The sequence below is a fragment of the Leishmania mexicana genome, chromosome 30, assembly GCF_000234665.1.
Source record: "Leishmania mexicana MHOM/GT/2001/U1103 complete genome, chromosome 30".
NCBI lineage: Eukaryota > Euglenozoa > Kinetoplastea > Trypanosomatida > Trypanosomatidae > Leishmania > Leishmania mexicana.
This window is the reverse complement of record NC_018334.1, coordinates 146,873-164,005: the sequence shown is the minus strand read 5'-3', so window position 1 is coordinate 164,005 and position 17,133 is coordinate 146,873. Positions and strand designations below refer to the sequence as shown.

The following is a 17,133-nucleotide window of genomic DNA, read 5'->3' as shown; positions in this document are numbered from 1 at the left end:
GGCAGAGTTTGGGCCAGCAGAGGCCGTGCTCAGATGACTGGGTCGGCGGATGGCTGTACCGCGTGTCTACCGCTGCTTCGCACGACGCGACGCGAGCCTCTGACAGGGCCGTGGGGTAGCGCTGAAGTGAACGAATGCTGCACATCAGAGAATGGGCACACGCCGGTGGCGGACAAACTTCTGTGCGGCGTTATGATTCGTTGGCGTGGCACCTCTGTGGCCTCGATGGCATCGCTTACTGTGTCTTGTGTTTTGTTTGCACGGGTCTGTTCGCAGACGTCACGGCAGCACTGCGATCCATCTCCTCCGCCTCTTCCGCCCCTCCCCCCCACATCCACACAGCGGCAGTCGCCTCACCGACTAATGGCGCTCTGCGGTGGTAGCCGCACCAAGAGCAAGGCAAGGGAACACGATGACCAGAGGAAGGTGCACGACTTCAAGTATGGCGGCCCTGCGGTCACGGGGGACTGCTACCCCCTCTTTGAAGACGGCCGATGCTACCGGGTGGAGGTGGACAGGCACAAGTGGTTCCTCTACAACGACTCGCTGGACATGGAGATGCACGTCAGCTTCACCTTCCAAAAAACGACGGCCGTTTACAAAACAGAGCATGGCCGGACGACGGTGAGGAAGACGCCCACCGGGGGGACACAGTGCTCCGTCGTCGTCTACCCGCTGGAGACGCTGCCGTACGTGAAGGTCACCAAGAGGACGCAGATCTTATACAGCGCCGCGTGCGTGTCGCGCGACTTGGCCCCGGGCTACATTGAGAAGGTTAACCGCGAGGCGAAGGCGAAGTGCATGCACGAGACGCAAAAGGTGGCCGGCGTGGCTGGGGTGAGCCACAACGAGGAGGAAATCCTGTGCAGGTGCCGGAAGAGCAAGATCCTATACATCGACATGGGCTTCCCCCCATCCGAGGCGGCTCTGAAGCGACCTCACGACAAGCAGAGCGTGGCAAGCATGCACGCCATCGCGTGGAGACGGCCGCAGGACTACCTACCGGCGATAGCGCACGAGGAGATCAAGCTGTTCCGTCACGGCGTGAGCGCTGCCGGCATTGGGCAGGGTCACCTCGGCGACTGCTGGCTCATGTGCTCGATCGCGGTCGTGGCGGAGAGCACGACGATGGTGAAGGACATCTTTCGCCACCCCGTCTCCCAGTCGAGGCGAGAGAAAGAGGAGCGGGCGGGCGGCTACCGCGTGTGCATCAGTAAGAACGGCTGGTTCCACCACATCATTGTCGACAGCTACCTGCCGACGTACAACGGGGTCGTTTACTTTGCCCGCTCCACCGGTGACCCGTACGAGCTGTGGGTGTCGCTGCTGGAGAAGGCGTATGCCAAGCTGCACGGCTCGTACGCGTCCATTGTCGGCGGCAATCCTCTGCACGCCCTGCAGGATTTGACGGGGTTTCCGGTGTACTCCTTCACAAATACGTGGAGGGCAGCGGCGAATGAGGAGGCGGTCGCATCTCAGTTTTTCAAGGACCTGCTGCGCTACCGCAAGAATGGCTACCTCATCTCGATCAGCACTCCAGGCACGGACACGAGCGCGTACAACGCTGGTAGCGGGAATGCGAACGAGGCATCACTTGCGGCGCGCTACAAGACGGCGGGCCTGAGCACCGGCCACTCCTACTCGGTGCTGATGGTGCGCCAGTTTGTCATTCCGCGAGTGAAGCTGCTGAAGATACGCAACCCGTGGGGAAGCGGTGACGAGTGGACCGGCGCATGGGGCAAGAACAGCACCGGGTGGCAGAAGCACTCCTTGGTGCGCCGGTCGTGCAAGCCGAGCAAGGTGAGCGATGGCACTTTCTGGATGGAGTGGAGGGACGCGGTGCAGTTCTTTGAGGGTGGCGGGGTCTGCATGGTGAAGAAGGCCTGGTACCAGTATCGCTTCCCGGGCCAGTTCATTGGCATAATCCCGTCCGTCGTGCTAAAGATCGAACTCAGGAAGAAGCAGAAACTACTCTTCACCCTGTCACAGAAGGACCGCCGCCTGCAGAACCCCGACGACCCGGATCAGCTGTACAAGGGGCTGCTTATCTCCGTCACGGGGCACAACGCGCAGAAGGGCACGCAGCAGATTGTGGCCCTCAGCACCGATAACCCCGAGGTGCATCCACCAGAGAAGTACGAGTACATTGTTGCCCGCGACGTTGGCCTCGAGCTCGAGCTCGACCCCACAAAAGGCCCCTTCTACGTCATTCCGCGCATCATGACGACGAACCAAAACGGCCCGAAGGACTTCACACTGGGCATGCTGGCACCCAACAAGTCAACCGCAAGAGGACTGCGGGTGTCTTTTGTACACCTGCCCGACACGTGCCCGACGTTCCGCAACGTGGTGTCATTCCCAATGAACGGGGAGGCGGCGACACATGTGCGATCTCAGTACAAGAAGCGCGGCGGTGCGCCCCGCGTAAAGGCGGGCATCACCGTCTTTGACGCCACCCACGTGACGGAGACGTACCTCCACCCCCAATAAAGGCGTCTGCAAGTGCGGACTGCGCGCTCGCGGCCAGCGATCCGTGTTTGTGTACTGACGGCGTTGCCGAGCATATCCGTCCGTATGGAAGAGTCGCGTGCGCTGCTTCAGCGTTCCTGCACGACTGCGAGCACACGCAGGTGCCAGCACTCGTCCTACATTCACAGCGCACCTCCGAGTAACCGCCGCCTAAACCGCGGTTCCACCCGTGTGCATCATACACACGGTGTCTTCCCACACAGCAGACGCCCGCTTTCGTACAGCGCTGCGGCCGGTGATGCCGGGCCCCACTGATCGCCCTCCGTTCCGCGACCCCTCTCGGACGCTGTAGGGGGCGTGGCGGAGCGGTGTGCGCCGTATGCGGCTGTTGTGTTGCCGGTGCGGAGGGGGCCCCTCTTCCGCTGTGCGGCGGTGCGCGGATTGCGGGTGGGTGAATGGTTGTGGTGCCGCGGGAGGGTGTGCGGGTGTGGGGGAGTGCGCCCGTGGCCTGGAGGGCCCTGCCGTGCGGCAGCTGGCTGGAGGCGGCTGCGAGGGTGGTCGGTGGAAGGAGCGGGTGCGGCAGCGGTGCCAGCAACGACGGTGGCGCTGCAGTGGTCGGCTGGGAGCGCGGCGCATCGCCTGTCGATGGGCGTGAGCCGGACACGCGTGGCTGAGCGGACGCCGCAGGTGCGACACCGTGGCGGTGCTGCGGCCGGTGTGGCTGGCCGTGGCGCACACGCTGCTGCCCCTACTCTGGACCTCTACGCGGACCTGCTGACCGGGCGGCGACTGGAGCGGCTCTCGCCGGCGTAGGGGCACCTCCGGGATTGCGTGGAGGCTCTCTGCGGGGAGGTGTTTGTGGAGGCGGTGTGCCGGGACGGAGGCGGCTTGGATGAGCTGCTTGCCGCCTGTGATGGGCGCGGTGTCTGTGCGGGAAGGCGCACGGCTGCGAAGCTGCTGAGGGCTGTGCGGCGCTGCGGGACATGGCGCTGGGCGATCGCGCAGGGTGTGCGTGGGTGCTCGGCGGCAGGCCTGTGCGCTGCGCCTCCCGGTGGTGCTGGCTGTAGGCGCGCTGTGAAGTGAGGATGTGATGGGTGAGCGCGGGTGGTGTGTGTGTGCGAGCGCGTGTGTGTCTGGGCGGAGGGGCGTGTGCACGGATGCAGGGCCCCCTCGCGTGCTGCGACTGGCACCGGCGCCTTCGTCGGCGCATCGCGCGCACACGGTGTGGCTGCGTCTCACACCCCCTGCTCGCTGCTGACGTCTGTCTGTGGTGTGGTGCGGGGCTGCTGCGGTGCGGTGTCTGTGCGTGTTGGGCCCGTCTGCGCAGCCGCCGTGCCCCTGCCTGCTGTGTGCCGCGACGGGGGCTGTGTGCTTGTGTGCTGGTGTCTCCCCCGGCGGTGCTGTGGTCGGTGTGTGTTCTGCTGTGCGGGCCAGTGCTCGGGTGCGACGGTGCGTGGTGGCGGTGCTGCATGCCGCCCGCCCGCACGCCGTGGCGGCCCGCCTCGCCTGCGCACGGGTCTCCATCGTGGCCGCGCAGGCGCTCGTTTGGCGACGCGGAAGCGAGAAGGACGCAGCCGGAGGCACCGGACGGTGTGCTGTGCGCCTGCGTGTCGTTGCACTCTCTCCCCCTCGTCCTCGCTGTGCGGCGCGCGGCACATGCGCCGGCCTCCTCTCCTGATGCTTTTTGTCTGTGCGCATGCCAGCCAACGGCGCATCCGCCGCCGCTGCGCACGCCTGGCAGTCTCCGCTGCCTGTGACCTCCCCCTGCCTCCCCACTCTCTGTCTCTCTGTCCCCTCCTCTCTCTCCTCGCCCCTGTCCGTCTGCGCCCTCTCACAACACACGCGCACCACCCACCGAACACCGACAACGCGCGCATGAACGTCGACGCAACGCACCTGTGCATGTGCTGTCAAGGCTCTCCCTCGCTGTCTCCAGCCTGCACCCCGCGCCCTCCTCGCCCGCTCTGTTGCGCCGTCTCGACCCCCAGACCCTGCGCCTCGCCCTTTGTGCTGTGTGCCTCCGCCTCGCCTCTCTCAGCTCTGCGTTGTGCGGTCTCGAAAATGGCGGTGAAGCTCGGCGTCATCGTCTACGTGGTGCTCCAGCTCATCGCGTTCGTGTTCGTGATGATCGGCACAGGAGTCGATATGTTTTACATCAAGCCGGAGGGCAGCTTTGGCTCGAGGGTATGCATCACGTTGTGGGGTGCAAAGAGCGATTGCCGAAAGCTCAAGGTTACCAGCCCATCGGACTTCCGGTGGGATGGGTGCCCGCGCATCCGGGACAACTTCCGGCTCGCTCAGGCGTTTGCTATCATCTCCATCTTCGTGTACGGCTTTGCGTTCCTCTTCGGCTTCCTTTTGCTGTACTGCTGCTCTGGCTTCCGCTGGGTCTGCCTGGCGCTGAACATCGTCGGCGCTGTCACCGCTGGTGTTGTCTGGGCGCTCATGGTGGTGACCTACAGAGTCCAAGAACCAAAATGCCCGGAGCTAAGTATAGCCTACAATTTTGGCACTGGCTTCGGTCTAATTTTGTGCGCCTGGGTGCTGGATATCCTCGACCTCATCTTCCTGATGCTCCCGTGGCAACTCGGGGAATCCGGTGATAGTGAGGAGTCGAAGGAGTATACGGAGGAGATGGAGGAGGAAGAGTCAATGCCAGAGGAGGAGGACGTGGAGCAAAAGGCAGCGGAGCAGTAGGAGGGAGAGTGCGACAGGAACGGACGGTCGAACTTGACATCCGCGCGGTAGCTCCACCGAGGCGTCGTGGTGGAGTGGCCGGGTGAGCTGATCCCGACGGGACAGACGGAGGGCGCGGAGGCTTCGGACGCTGGCCTCGGCCTTTCGCCGGCACCCTCTCTCTCGCCGCCGCCTCGTGCGTGCGTGCGCGGCGCGGGTGACCCGTTGGCGATGCGGTGCAGCGGCGCACGCGCACCCTGCCCGCACGTCCCGAGGAGCCCCTCTCGGTTTCTGCGCTGCGGCGTCTGTTTCCCCGCTCGCGTGGTGCTGCGCGGCTGTCGGTGCGTGCGCGCTCCCTGTCGAGTGTTGATGTCGTTTCGCTGTCGAGTGCGCGTGCTGGCGTGATGACGGTTTCTGCGTGGCCGTCCTCGTCCTCTCCTGCGCGTGCCCTCTGCGCCGTGCCCGCCGCTCCGTCCGCTTTTGCCTGTGCTGCGCTGCCCGACGCCGTGCGCTCTGCAGTGGGCGACGCACCGTTAGCGGGGACGGGCGCACCGACGACCCTGCGCTCAGGCTCGCCCGCCCGACGACCCTTTGTGAGCCGAGAGCGCGAGAGGGGCAGCGAGGGGATGGCACGGCCGCCGCCAGGGCCGGACGGTGACCGCGGGAATGCGACGGAGCGTGGCGGCGAGGGCGGCGAGGGGTGCGGGGAGGGCAGGGGGAGAGACGGACGCACTTGAGAGAGCGGCGGGAGGCGCAGCGCCGCACCGCGTCTCTGTGGTGTCTCTCTCGCCTCCGCGGTGGCCGCCGCCCTTGCGTGTCTGCCTCACCCCCTGGCGCACACCGCACGGACTGCTCGAGGGGAGACGGGGTGCGCTGGTGTGGTGGCGGGTGCAGGCGACACACCGGTGCACACGAAACGCCAGAGGGGCCGACTGCAGGTCTTGCTCTTCTTCGCTCCTCATGCACGCCCTACGTGTGCGCGCACGCGTAAGCACCCGCTGGTGCACAGGAGGGCACCCCCGGCGTGCAGGGGAGTGCGGGGCCGGCGAGACGTGTAGGAAGGCGGAGGCGACGTGACGTCGTGCATGTGCGCGTGGCGCTTGCGCGTTGCTGCTCTCTGGAGCCGTCCTGACGACCGCGCACTGCGCTCCTCTCCGTCTCTCGCTTGTTTCCGGTTTCGTTTCGACCCGCGCCTCCCCTCGATTGGCTACTGTGCCGCACGGCGTGCGCGTGTGTGCGTGTGCCCGCGTCCCTGTGACCGTCCACCCCCTTGGTCAGTGGATGCCGCCACCATGGCGCCCCTGCCCTGCTGCGACGGCTCACCGCGGCGCTCGCACTCAGAGGGCGAGGATGGCGCCACCACGACGCTGTGAAGCCGTCGCGCGCACTCCCTGCACCACCTAGTTTTGTTGCTGTTGTTTCCTTATCTATTCCCGTTATCGTGGCCGCACCCGCCGCTCCGCGCTCTCCTCTCTCTGCCCTCCGCAGGTGCAGGACGTGTTCGGTGTTCGACTGTCTGCCTGCGTCCGCGTGCGTGCGTGCGTGCGTGTGTGTGCCTCAGTTTGCTTGCTGAGTCTTTATTATGTCTTTGCCTTTCCTGTGTCGTATCTTCCTCTGCGTTGTTTGTTTGGGTGCCTCGTCACACCACGGAGTCCTCCCGACGCGGGTGTGGAGAGTGTCTACACCGCATAACGGCATGCCGCGGCTTGACGCGTGTGAGGGGGGAGGCATGGCATCTGCCGGCAGAGCACAGGGTCTCAAAAGGCCCTGTCCTGCGGCTGGCCAACCTCCTCTCTGCGCTCGCCCGGGATGCACCTAGGCCACCCCCTGTTACCCACGCGACTGACGTCGCCGCTTCCGCCCTCGAGCAGGACCGTGGTCGCGCCCCGCGTGGACGGAGGCATGCCGTGCACCCTTGTCTCCGCCTTGCGCTGCTAGCGCCGCACGCACGCGAGGAGGGGACGAGCACGCACAGGATGTGCCGGTGAGGCGCATGCCCCGGATGCACGGGAGGCGGTGCGTCCATGGCGACCGGGATGCAGCCGTGGTGCAACGGAGGCGGGTGCGCTGTGCCTGAGCTCGTGTGTTTGTGGACGTGTCGGTGTGGTGTGACGCCGGCAAGTGCCGCTGTGCGTCCGGCAGCCACGCCAACCGCAGACCGCCAACTCTCCAAACGAGAGGGGCGGAGCACGCGCGCCGAGCCGTGACGCGGTGTGACGCTTTCGTCTCCCCGCGACGGCTCCCGTTTGCGTCGGCCCGGGACGGCGGAGCGCGTGCGTGCGCGTGCCTCTCGCCCCCTTTTTTCTCGCTTTGTCTTTCCTTCTGTGTTACGTCCCCCCGTGCGCGGCTCCGTTCGTTATGCCTCTCTCGCACTCGCGCTCTCGTGACGTCCGCTGGGCGACGCCGACGGCGTGCGCGCCGGCACTGGGTTCGCCCCCCCCTTCTCCGAGGGGAGGGGTAGGGGGTGCGGCGAGCACCTTGCTGCTGCCAGCGGCGCGGCTGTGCTATGTGCGTGTGTGTGTGTGCCTCGCGGCGACGCCGCCTCCATGTGCGCTCACTCCTCCTCGTCTGCCCCTCTCTTCTCTGCTGCGCCTTGGCGCTTGTCTCATGCGTGCTTCATGGCGAGGCACGAGGATGGGGAGCGACACCGCCGGGGTGAGCGCGACCCCCCGCACACCAAAACGGGGAGAGACCCATGGGCCGGCAGCGGTACGCGCTCCGGCGGACTGGGCAGGCGGGATGCGGGGAGAGGCAACACCGACATCTGTGTGTGCGCGGTGGGCGGCACAGGTGGCGCTGCTGCCGGTGCATGTGATGCTGCCGCATGCGGTGCGGTTTGCTGCTTTCCGGATGCCCGCGCGGCTGGCGCGCTGGTGGTGGCGTCGCCTCCTAGTAACGTCGCATCGCTGCCGTGGCTCTGCCGGCGTGCGTTGACGGTGAGCCGTCGGATGCACACGCCACTGCACGGTGACGCACTGCGACGTGGGGCCCGCGAGGTGCGTGCGAGTGCGGGTGTGTTGCCGAGCACTTGCTGCGGGAGGACGCTCGGCGGCTGCGGAGGCTCGGCTGCCTGTGCTGGGATGGCAGGCGTGCATGCACGGGGGCGATGCGGCGGACTCGCGCGGTGTGTGCGCGGTCCACGGGCGGAGTCGCTGACGCGTGCGCATGCGTGTGTGTTTGTGTGCTGTGGTGCGTGCGTGCGCATTGGTGAGTGGATGCTGACGGGGCACTGGCGCGCCCGCCGTCTCCTGGCTGCCTCGTCCTCTCCGCTGCAGGCCTGCGGGCGAGTGTGCCGGTGCCTGCGGACGGGCTTGTATGCGCTGCAGCCGATGATGCCGGGCCCACTGGTCGACCTCCGTTCTGCGACCCCTCTCGGACGCTGTAGGGGGCGTGCCGGAGCGGTGTGCGCCGTAGGCGGCTGCGGTGTTGCCGGTGCGGAGGGGGCCCCTCCTCCGCTGTGCGCCGGTGCGCGGATTGCGGGTGTCGGGGGAGTGCGCCCGTGGCGTGGAGGGCCCTTCCGTGCGGCAGCTGGCTGGAGGCGGCTGCGAGGTGGTCGGTGGAAGGCGCCCGCGCCGGCTGCCGGGAGAAGGAGCGGGTGCGGCAGCGGTGCCAGCAACGACGGTGGCGCTGCAGTGGTCGGCCGGGAACGCGGCGGATCGCCTGTCGATGGGCGTGAGCCGGACACGCGTGGCTGCGCGGATGCCGCAGGTGCGATACCGTGGCGGGGCTGCGGCCGGTGCCGATGGCCGTGGCGCACACGCTGCTGCCCCTGCTCTGGACCTCTACGTGGACCTGCTGACCGGGCGGCGACTGGAGCGGCTCTCGCCGGCGTAGGGGCACCTCATGGATTCCGTGGAGGCTCTCTGCGGGGAGGTGTGTGTGGACGCGGTGTGCCGGGACGGAGGCGGCTTGGATGAGCTGCTTGCCGCCTGTGACGGGCGCGGTGTCTGTGCGGGAAGGCGCACGGCTGCGAAGCTGCTGAGGGCTGTGCGGCGCTGCGGGACATGGCGCTGGGCGATCGCGCAGGGTGTGCGTGGGTGCTCGGCGGCAGGCCTGTGCGCTGCGCCTCCCGGTGGCGCTGGCTGTAGGCGCGCTGTGAAGTGAGGACGTGATGGGTGAGCGCGGGTGGTGTGTGTGTGCGAGCGCGTGTGTGTCTGGGCGGAGGGGCGTGTACACGGATGCAGGGCCCCCTCGCGTGCTGCGACTGGCACCGGCGCCTTCGTCGGCGCATCGCGCGCACACGGTGTGGCTGCGTCTCACACCCCCTGCTCGCTGCTGACGTCTGTCTGTGGTGTGGTGCGGGGCTGCTGCGGTGCGGTGTCTGTGCGTGTTGGGCCCGTCTGCGCAGCCGCCGTGCCCCTGCCTGCTGTGTGCCGCGACGGGGTCTGTGTGCTTGTGTGCTGGTGTCTCCCCCGGCGCTGCTGTGGTCGGTGTGTGTTCTGCTGTGCGGGCCGGTGCTCGGGTGCGACGGTGCGTGGTGGCGGTGCTGCATGCCGCCCGCCCGCACGCCGTGGCGGCCCGCCTCGCCTGCGCACGGGTCTCCATCGTGGCCGCGCAGGCGCTCGTTTGGCGACGCGGAAGCGAGAAGGACGCAGCCGGAGGCACCGGGCGGTGTGCTGTGCGCCTGCGTGTCGTTGCACTCTCTCCCCCTCGTCCTCGCCGTGCGGCGCGCGGCACATGCCCGGGCCTCCTTTCCTGATGCTTTTTGTTTGTGCGCATGCCAGCCAACGGCGCATCTGCCCCCGCTGCGCACGCCTGGCAGTCTCCGCTGCCTGTGACCTCCCCCTGCCTCCCCACTCTCTGTGTCTCTGTCCCCTCCTCTCTCTCCTCGCCCCTGTCCGTCTGCGCCCTCTCACAACACGCGCGCACCCCCCACCGCACACCGACAACGCGCGCATGAACGTCGACGCAACGCACATGTGCATGTGCTGTCAAGGCTCTCCCTCGCTGTCTCCGGCCTGCACCCCGCGCCCTCCTCGCCCGCTCTGTTGCGCCGTCTCGACCCCCAGACCCTGCGCCTCGCCCTTTGTGCTGTGTGCCTCCGCCTCGCCTCTCTCAGCTCTGCGTTGTGCGGTCTCGAAAATGGCGGTGAAGCTCGGCGTCATCGTCTACGTGGTGCTCCAGCTCATCGCGTTCGTGTTCGTGATGATCGGCACGGGAGTCGATATGTTTTACATAAAACCGGACTTCAGCTTTGGCTGGAGGCTATGCGTCACGTTGTGGGGTGGAAAGGATGATTGCCGAAAGCCCAAGATTACCATCACGTCGGACTTCCAGTGGGCGCTCTGCCCGCGCCTCCGGGACAACTTCCGCGCTGCTGAGGCGTTCGCTATCATCTCCATCTTCGTGTACGGCTTTGCGTTCCTCTTCGGCTTCCTTTTGCTGTACTTCTGCGCACTCTTCCGCTGGGTCTGCCTGGCGCTGAACATCGTCGGTGCTGTCACCGCTGGTGTTGTCTGGGTGCTCATGGTGGTGACTTACCGAATCAAGGATCCAAAGTGTGAAAAGCTGAGTATAGCCTACAATTTCGGCACTGGCTTCGGTCTAATTTTGTGCGCCTGGGTGCTGGATATCCTCGACCTCATCTTCCTGCTGCTCCCGTGGCAACTCGGGGAATCCGGTGAGAGTGAGGAGTCGAAGGAGTATACGGAGGAGATGGAGGAGGAAGAGTCAATGCCAGAGGAGGAGGAGTATAAGGAAATGGAGTAGGAGGGAGAGTGCGGCAGGATTGCACGGTGGAACTTAACGGCAGCGCGGCAGCTCCACCGAGGCGTCGCCGTGGAGGGGCCGGGTGAGCTGCTGCCGTCGGGACAGACGGAGGGCGCGGAGGCTGCGGACGGTGGCCTCGGCCTTTCGCCGGCACCCTCTCTCTCGCCGCCGCCTCGTGCGTGCGTGTGCGGCGCGGGTGACGCGTTGGCGATGTGGTGCAGCGGCGCACGCGCACCCTGCACGCACGTCCCGAGGAGCCCCTCTCGCTTTCTGCGCTGCGGCGTCGGCTTCCTCGTTTGCGTGGTGCTGCGCGGCTGTCGGTGCGTGCGGACTACCTGTCGAGTGTCGATGTGGCTTCGCTGTTGAGTGCGCGTGCTGGCGTGATGACGGTTTCTGCGTGGCCGTCCTCGTCCTCTCCTGCGCGTGTCCTCTGCGCCGTGCCCGCCGCTCCGTCCGCTTTTGCCTGTGCTGCACTGCACGGCGCCGTGCGCTCTGCAGTGGGCGACGCACCGTTAGCGGGGACGGGCGCACCGACGACCCTTTGTGAGCCGAGAGTGCGAGAGGGGCAGCGAGGGGATGCGACGGCCGCCGCCAGGGCCAGACGGTGACCGCAGGAATGCGACGGAGCGTGGCGGCGAGGGCGGCGAGGGGGCGCGGAGGGCAGGGGGGTGATCAGACGGACGCGCTTGAGAGAGCGGCGGGAGGCGCAGCGCCGCACCGCGTCTCGGTGGTGTGTCTCTCGCGTCCGCGGTGGCCGCCGCCCTCGCGTGTCTGCCTCACCCCCTGGCGCACACCGCACGGACTGCTCGAGGGGAGACGGGGTGCGCTGGTGTGGTGGCGGGTGCAGGCGACACACCGGTGCACACGCAACGCCAGAGGGGGCGATGGCAGTCTTGCTCTTCTTCGCGAGGCATGCACGCCCTACGTGTGCGCGCACGCGTAAGCACCCGCTGCTGCACAGGAGGGCACCCCCGGCGTGCAGGGGAGTGCGGGGCCGGCGAGACGTGTGGTAAGTCGGAGGCGGCTCCGATGCAGCTGCGGAGGCAACGTGACGTCGGGCATGTGCGCGTGGCGCTTGCGCGTTGCTGCTCTCTGGAGCCATCCTGACGACCGCGCGCTGCGCTCCTCTCCGTCTCTCGCTTGTTTCCGGTTTCGTTTCGACCCGCGCCTCCCCTCGATGGGCTACTGTGCCGCACGGCGTGCGCGTGTGTGCGTGTGCCCGCGCCCCTGTAGTCGTCCACCTCCTTGCTCAGTGGATGCCGCCACCATGGCGCCCCTCCCCTGCTGCGACGGCTCCCCGCGGCGCTCGGACTCAGAGGGCGAGGATGGCGGCACCACGACGCTGTGAAGCCGTCGCGCGCACTCCCTGCACCACATAGTTTTGTTGCTGTTGTTTTCGTATATATTCCCGCTATCGTGGCCGCACCCGCCGCTCCGCGCTCTCCTCTCTCTCTGCCCTCCGCTGGTGAAGGACGTGTTCGGTGTTCGACTGTCTGCCTGCGTCCGCGTGCGTGCGTGCGTGTGTGTGTGCCTCAGTTTGCTTGCTGAGTCTTTATTATCTCTTTGCCTTTCCTGTGTCGTATCTTCCTCTGCGTTGTTTGTTTGGGTGCCTCGTCACACCACCGAGTCCTCCCGACGCGGGTGTGGAGAGTGTCTACCCTGTATTACGGCATGCCGCGGCTTGAGGCGTGTGAGGGGGAGGCATGGCGTGTGCCGGCAGAGCACAGGGTCTCAAAAGGCCCTGACCTGCGGCTGGCCAACCTCCTCTCTGCGCTCGCCCGGCATGCACCTAGGCCACCCCCTGTTACCCACGCGACTGACGTCGCCGCTTCCGCCCTCGAGCAGGACCGTGGTCGCGCCCCGCGTGGACGGAGGCATGCCGTGCACCCTTGTCTCCGCCTTGCGCTGCTAGCGCCGCACGCACGCGAGGAGGGGACGAGCACGCACAGGATGTGCCGGTGAGGCGCATGCCCCGGATGCGCGGGAGGCGGTGCGTCCATGGCGACCGGGATGCAGCCGTGGTGCAACGGAGGCGGGTGCGCTGTGCCTGAGCTCGTGTGTTTGTGGACGTGTCGGTGTGGTGTGACGCCGGCAAGTGCCGCTGTGCGTCCGGCAGCCACGCCAACCGCAGACCGCCAACTCTCCAAACGAGAGGGGCGGAGCACGCGCGCCGGGCCGTGACGCGGTGTGACGCTTTCGTCTCGCCGCGACGGCTCGCGTTTGCGTCGGCCCGGGACGGCGGAGCGCGTGCGTGCGCGTGCCTCTCGCCCCCTTTTTTCTCGCTTTGTCTTTCCTTCTGTGTTACGTCCCCCGCGCGCGGCTCTGTTCGTTATGCCTCTCTCGCACTCGCGCTCTCGTGACGTCCGCTGGGCGACGCCGACGGCGTGCGCGCCGGCACTGGGCTCGCCCCCCTTCTGCGAGGGGAGGGGTAGGGGGTGCGGCGAGCACCTTGCTGCTGCCAGCGGCGCGGCTGTGCTATGTGCGTGCGTGTGTGTGCCTCGCGGCGACGCCGCCTCCATGTGCGCTCACTCCTCCTCGTCTGCCCCTCTCTTCTCTGCTGCGCCTTGGCGCTTGTCTCATGCGTGCTTCATGGCGAGGCACGAGGATGGGGAGCGACACCGCCGGGGTGAGCGCGACCCCCCGCACACCAAAACGGGGATACACCCATGGGCCGGCAGCGGTACGCGCTCCGGCAGACTGGGCAGGCGGGATGCGGGCAGAGGCACCGCCGACATCTGTCTGTGCGCGGTGGGCGGGACAGGTGGCGCTGCTGCCGGTGCATGTGATGCTGCCGCATGCGGTGCGGTGTGCTGCTTTCCGGATTGCCCGCGCGGCTGGCGCGCTGGTGGTGGCGTCGCCTCCTAGTATCGTCGCATCACTGCCGTGGCCGGTAGCTGTAGGGGGGGGAGTGCCTTGTGCCGCACCGCCGTACGCGTTGCGGGCGTACCGCTCGTGCACGTCGGGGTGCGTGGACCGGAGGGCACGCGGGATGCGTCCGACCCGGTGCACTTTGGGGAGGCTGTGGGGACACGCCGCAGCGACGTGGACGGGCTGCACGGGCGCGAGCGGTGTGCTGTGCCTGGGCTGATCCCTGCGCGTTTGTGCGGATGCCGGCGCAGCTGCGGTGGCTCTGCCGGCGTGCGTTGACGGTGAGCCGTCGGATGCACACGCCACTGCACGGTGACGCACTGCGACGTGGGGCCCGCGAGGTGCGTGCGAGTGCGGGTGTGTTGCCGAGCACTTGCTGCGGGAGGACGCTCGCCGGCTGCGGAGGCTCGGCTGCCTGTGCTGGGATGGCAGGCGTGCATGCACGGAAGCGATGCGGCGGACTCGCGCGGTGTGTGCGCGGTGCACGGGCGGAGTCGCTGACGCGTGCGCATGCGTGTGTGTTTGTGTGCTGTGGTGCGTGCGTGCGCGTTGGTGAGTGGATGCTGACGGGGCACTGGCGCGCCCGCCGTCTCCTGGCTGCCTCGTCCTCTCCGCTGCGGGCCTGCGGGCGAGTGTGCCGGTGCCTGCGGACGGGCTTGTATGCGCTGCAGCCGGTGATGCCGGGCCCACTGGTCGACCTCCGTTCTGCGACCCCTCTCGGACGCTGTAGGGGGCGTGCCGGTGCGGAGGGGGCCCCTCCTCCGCTGTGCGCCGGTGCGCGGATTGCGGGTGTCGGGGGAGTGCGCCCGTGGCGTGGAGGGCCCTTCCGTGCGGCAGCTGGCTGGAGGCGGCTGCGAGGTGGTCGGTGGAAGGCGCCCGCGCCGGCTGCCGGGAGAAGGAGCGGATACGGACCTCTGACGAGCGGGGGCTGGACTGGGAGGGCGTGTGTGTCGCCGCCGTTGAGGTGGTCGGTCGCTTTCCTCTGTACTGACGAAAGAGGACTCGCGTGCGCTCGTGTCCGTTGCCTCCTCCGTGTTCGATCAGCGGGGTGGTTGGCGTTGTAGCACCTGCTGTACTGGGCATCCACGGTGGGGCGGATTGGGCACTGCTTGTCGCGTCGAAAGTAACTGCGGCGCCGTTTGCCGCGGACGCCGCGGACCGGAGTGCGTGGACGCTGTGGTCGTCGTTGCTATGGAGATGCCACCGCCGCCCAGCGCTGCCGGTGCCATTTGCTCGAGGGCGGCGTGACGTGGGCCCTGCTGAGCACCCGCCCTGTCCACATCCTCATTGCCGACCCGTATTGCCCAGGCTGGTACGCGGTGCGGACCCTCATCGTCGTGCTCCCGACGACCCGCGGCGCTGCATGGAGGGAGCCGCGACGGAGCGCTGGCCTTGAGGGGCGTCGTGGACTGCGTCCTCACTCGGGCGCTGTTTTCGTGCGGGCTCCCCGTCGGCGGCGTGCGCTCCCGGGACGAGCGGAGGATGGACCCCGTGGCCCTGATGCTTGACCGGGAGCAGGCGCATGGGACGGTGAGACGGGCCGAAGGGGGCCGACGCTGGCAGGGGAGCGGGAGATCGGGGTGCCACTGCCACGGGTCGAGCACGGGATGGGGGAGGGAGTGGGGGACGGCGGGAGCGGACAGGAGGAGGGCGAGGCAGCGGAATGGAGCGGGCGCGCTGTTGCACGCGTCCCGTGGCAGCCGGCACCCGCACGCGCCGCTGTACCGCTGGTGGGGGTGCCGGCAGCTCGCGGGAATCGGGGGGCGACTGCGGCAGAGCATCTGGAGCGCGACAGGGTGGGCGCAGCGTGGCAGTCTCTGAGATCGGGGCCGGCTGTTGGCGGGCAGGAGGGACCTGGCGATGGACCCGCACGCGGCGGTGCTGTCCATCGGCGGCATGGGGGCGTGGTGTCCGGCGCGGTGTGCGGCGTTGGTGGTGTGGCGGACCGGAAGGCATCGCTTTCGCCGGCACCTATGCGTGAGGGGCGGGGGCCCCGTGTGAGCGATAGCGATGCCGGTGGTGTGAGGATGAGGCGCTGGGGCGATGCCGACGGAGACAGCGGGGCCGGCTGGCTGCTCCTGGTGGGCGGCGGTGTGCTAGGAGTGAGCGAGCCAGTGCGCAGATCGACGGCATGTGGGCTGCAGGCAGGTGTTGAGGCGGCGGAGGTCGGCGATTCCGGCGGCATGCCGGCTGGGTGTCGCTCTCCAACGGCGGCGAAGCGGCAGTGGCCCCCAGGTGCTGCCGGGGCGGCTTTCGACGGGGATGCGAGCGGTGTCTGCGTTGGGGGAGGCGGCGTCAGGAGGTTGCTCGCGGAGCTGATGGGCAACCTGACAATGGAACCACTGGGGTGTGTGCTGCGACGACAGTGGCTGAGGGCCGGGCCCGTGGCGATTGCTGCTGGTGGACTGTGGCGGCTCCTGGATGCGGTGCGGCTGCCGTCTGTGCGGTTGCGCTTTGCGCTGGGTGACCCATGGTTGGCCGCGCTGTGCGGGAGCGCCGGGGGTGCTCGGGACGAACGGTGCCCGTGTGCCGCAGCGCGCACGCGACGGCGCACCAGGCGGCCGTCGGCATTGGGCGGATGGGGAGCCCCGCGCGCGAAGCGGGCAACCGAGCAAGCCGGCATCACGGTACTGCGGTGGGGACATGGCCCCGCCAACGGTGAAGGTGCGGCAGCGCAGTGAGCGGGACTGTGCGTGTCCGACTCTCTGGACTGTGTGCCGAGTGTGCCGGTGACTTGTACGTTGAACACGCTTTCTGTTCTCTGCTCTCGAAAATTGTTTTGTCTACGGTATTGCCGGCTATGCGGTGCTTCGTGACGGCATGACGCAGCTTTCACGCGTTTTTCACTGCGAGTTGTACTGCTGTGCTGTCAGCGGCCAGCGGACATGAGGAGAACCGTGATGTGACATAAATGCCTGAACGGACACTAATTGCCATAGTGAGAGGGGAGGCAAAAGACTAGAAGGACACGTGGGTCTGCACCCTCGTCCGTACCCGAGTGCAGGTGTATTCATGCACGCATGCGCTTGTGGAGAGACGTGCTTGCTTCCTGCCCGTGTGGCCCCGCGGTGTAGGGGGGCACGGCTGCCGACATGCGAGATGTCGAAATCGCCGGAGACAAATATGCTGAGGCGCTCTCGGCCTCCGTGTACCACTTTCCCTCCTCCCGCTCTGTCTCTCTCTCCGACAATGGCGAATGAACGGAAATGCTCACGCATTTTTACTCCTCGCGCACAATGTGTCAGCAGGAATCCCCCGCATACATCCCTTGTACGCACACCACACACACACACGCACGGTACTTTACTGTACTGCCTCCCCATTCCGTGTACCATTGTCTTGACGATCTGCACAAACGGTGCCGAGAGAGAATGGGGTGCTGCAACTCGAAGGAGACCAAGCAGCCGAAGG

General features: G+C 67.4%; 3 protein-coding genes across 3 annotated transcripts; all 3 read left to right on the top strand.

The window, feature by feature from the left end:
- Window positions 1-363: 363 nt before the first annotated feature.
- Window positions 364-2,490, top strand: LMXM_30_0460 (putative calpain-like cysteine peptidase; the record flags this gene model as incomplete). The annotated part of the gene is made up of 1 exon (XM_003877518.1): window positions 364-2,490. One exon carries the CDS (start codon window positions 364-366, stop codon window positions 2,488-2,490), a length of 2,127 nt encoding a protein of 708 aa, XP_003877567.1.
- A 2,040-nt stretch (window positions 2,491-4,530) lies between these two features.
- Window positions 4,531-5,166, top strand: LMXM_30_0452 (putative amastin; the record flags this gene model as incomplete). The annotated part of the gene is made up of 1 exon (XM_003877517.1): window positions 4,531-5,166. The coding sequence occupies one exon, from the start codon at window positions 4,531-4,533 to the stop codon at window positions 5,164-5,166; it is 636 nt and encodes a 211-aa protein (XP_003877566.1).
- Window positions 5,167-10,227: 5,061 nt separating this feature from the next.
- LMXM_30_0451 (putative amastin) lies at window positions 10,228-10,854 on the top strand (the record flags this gene model as incomplete). The annotated part of the gene is made up of 1 exon (XM_003877516.1): window positions 10,228-10,854. The coding sequence occupies one exon, from the start codon at window positions 10,228-10,230 to the stop codon at window positions 10,852-10,854; it is 627 nt and encodes a 208-aa protein (XP_003877565.1).
- Between the last annotated feature and the right edge of the window lie 6,279 nt (window positions 10,855-17,133).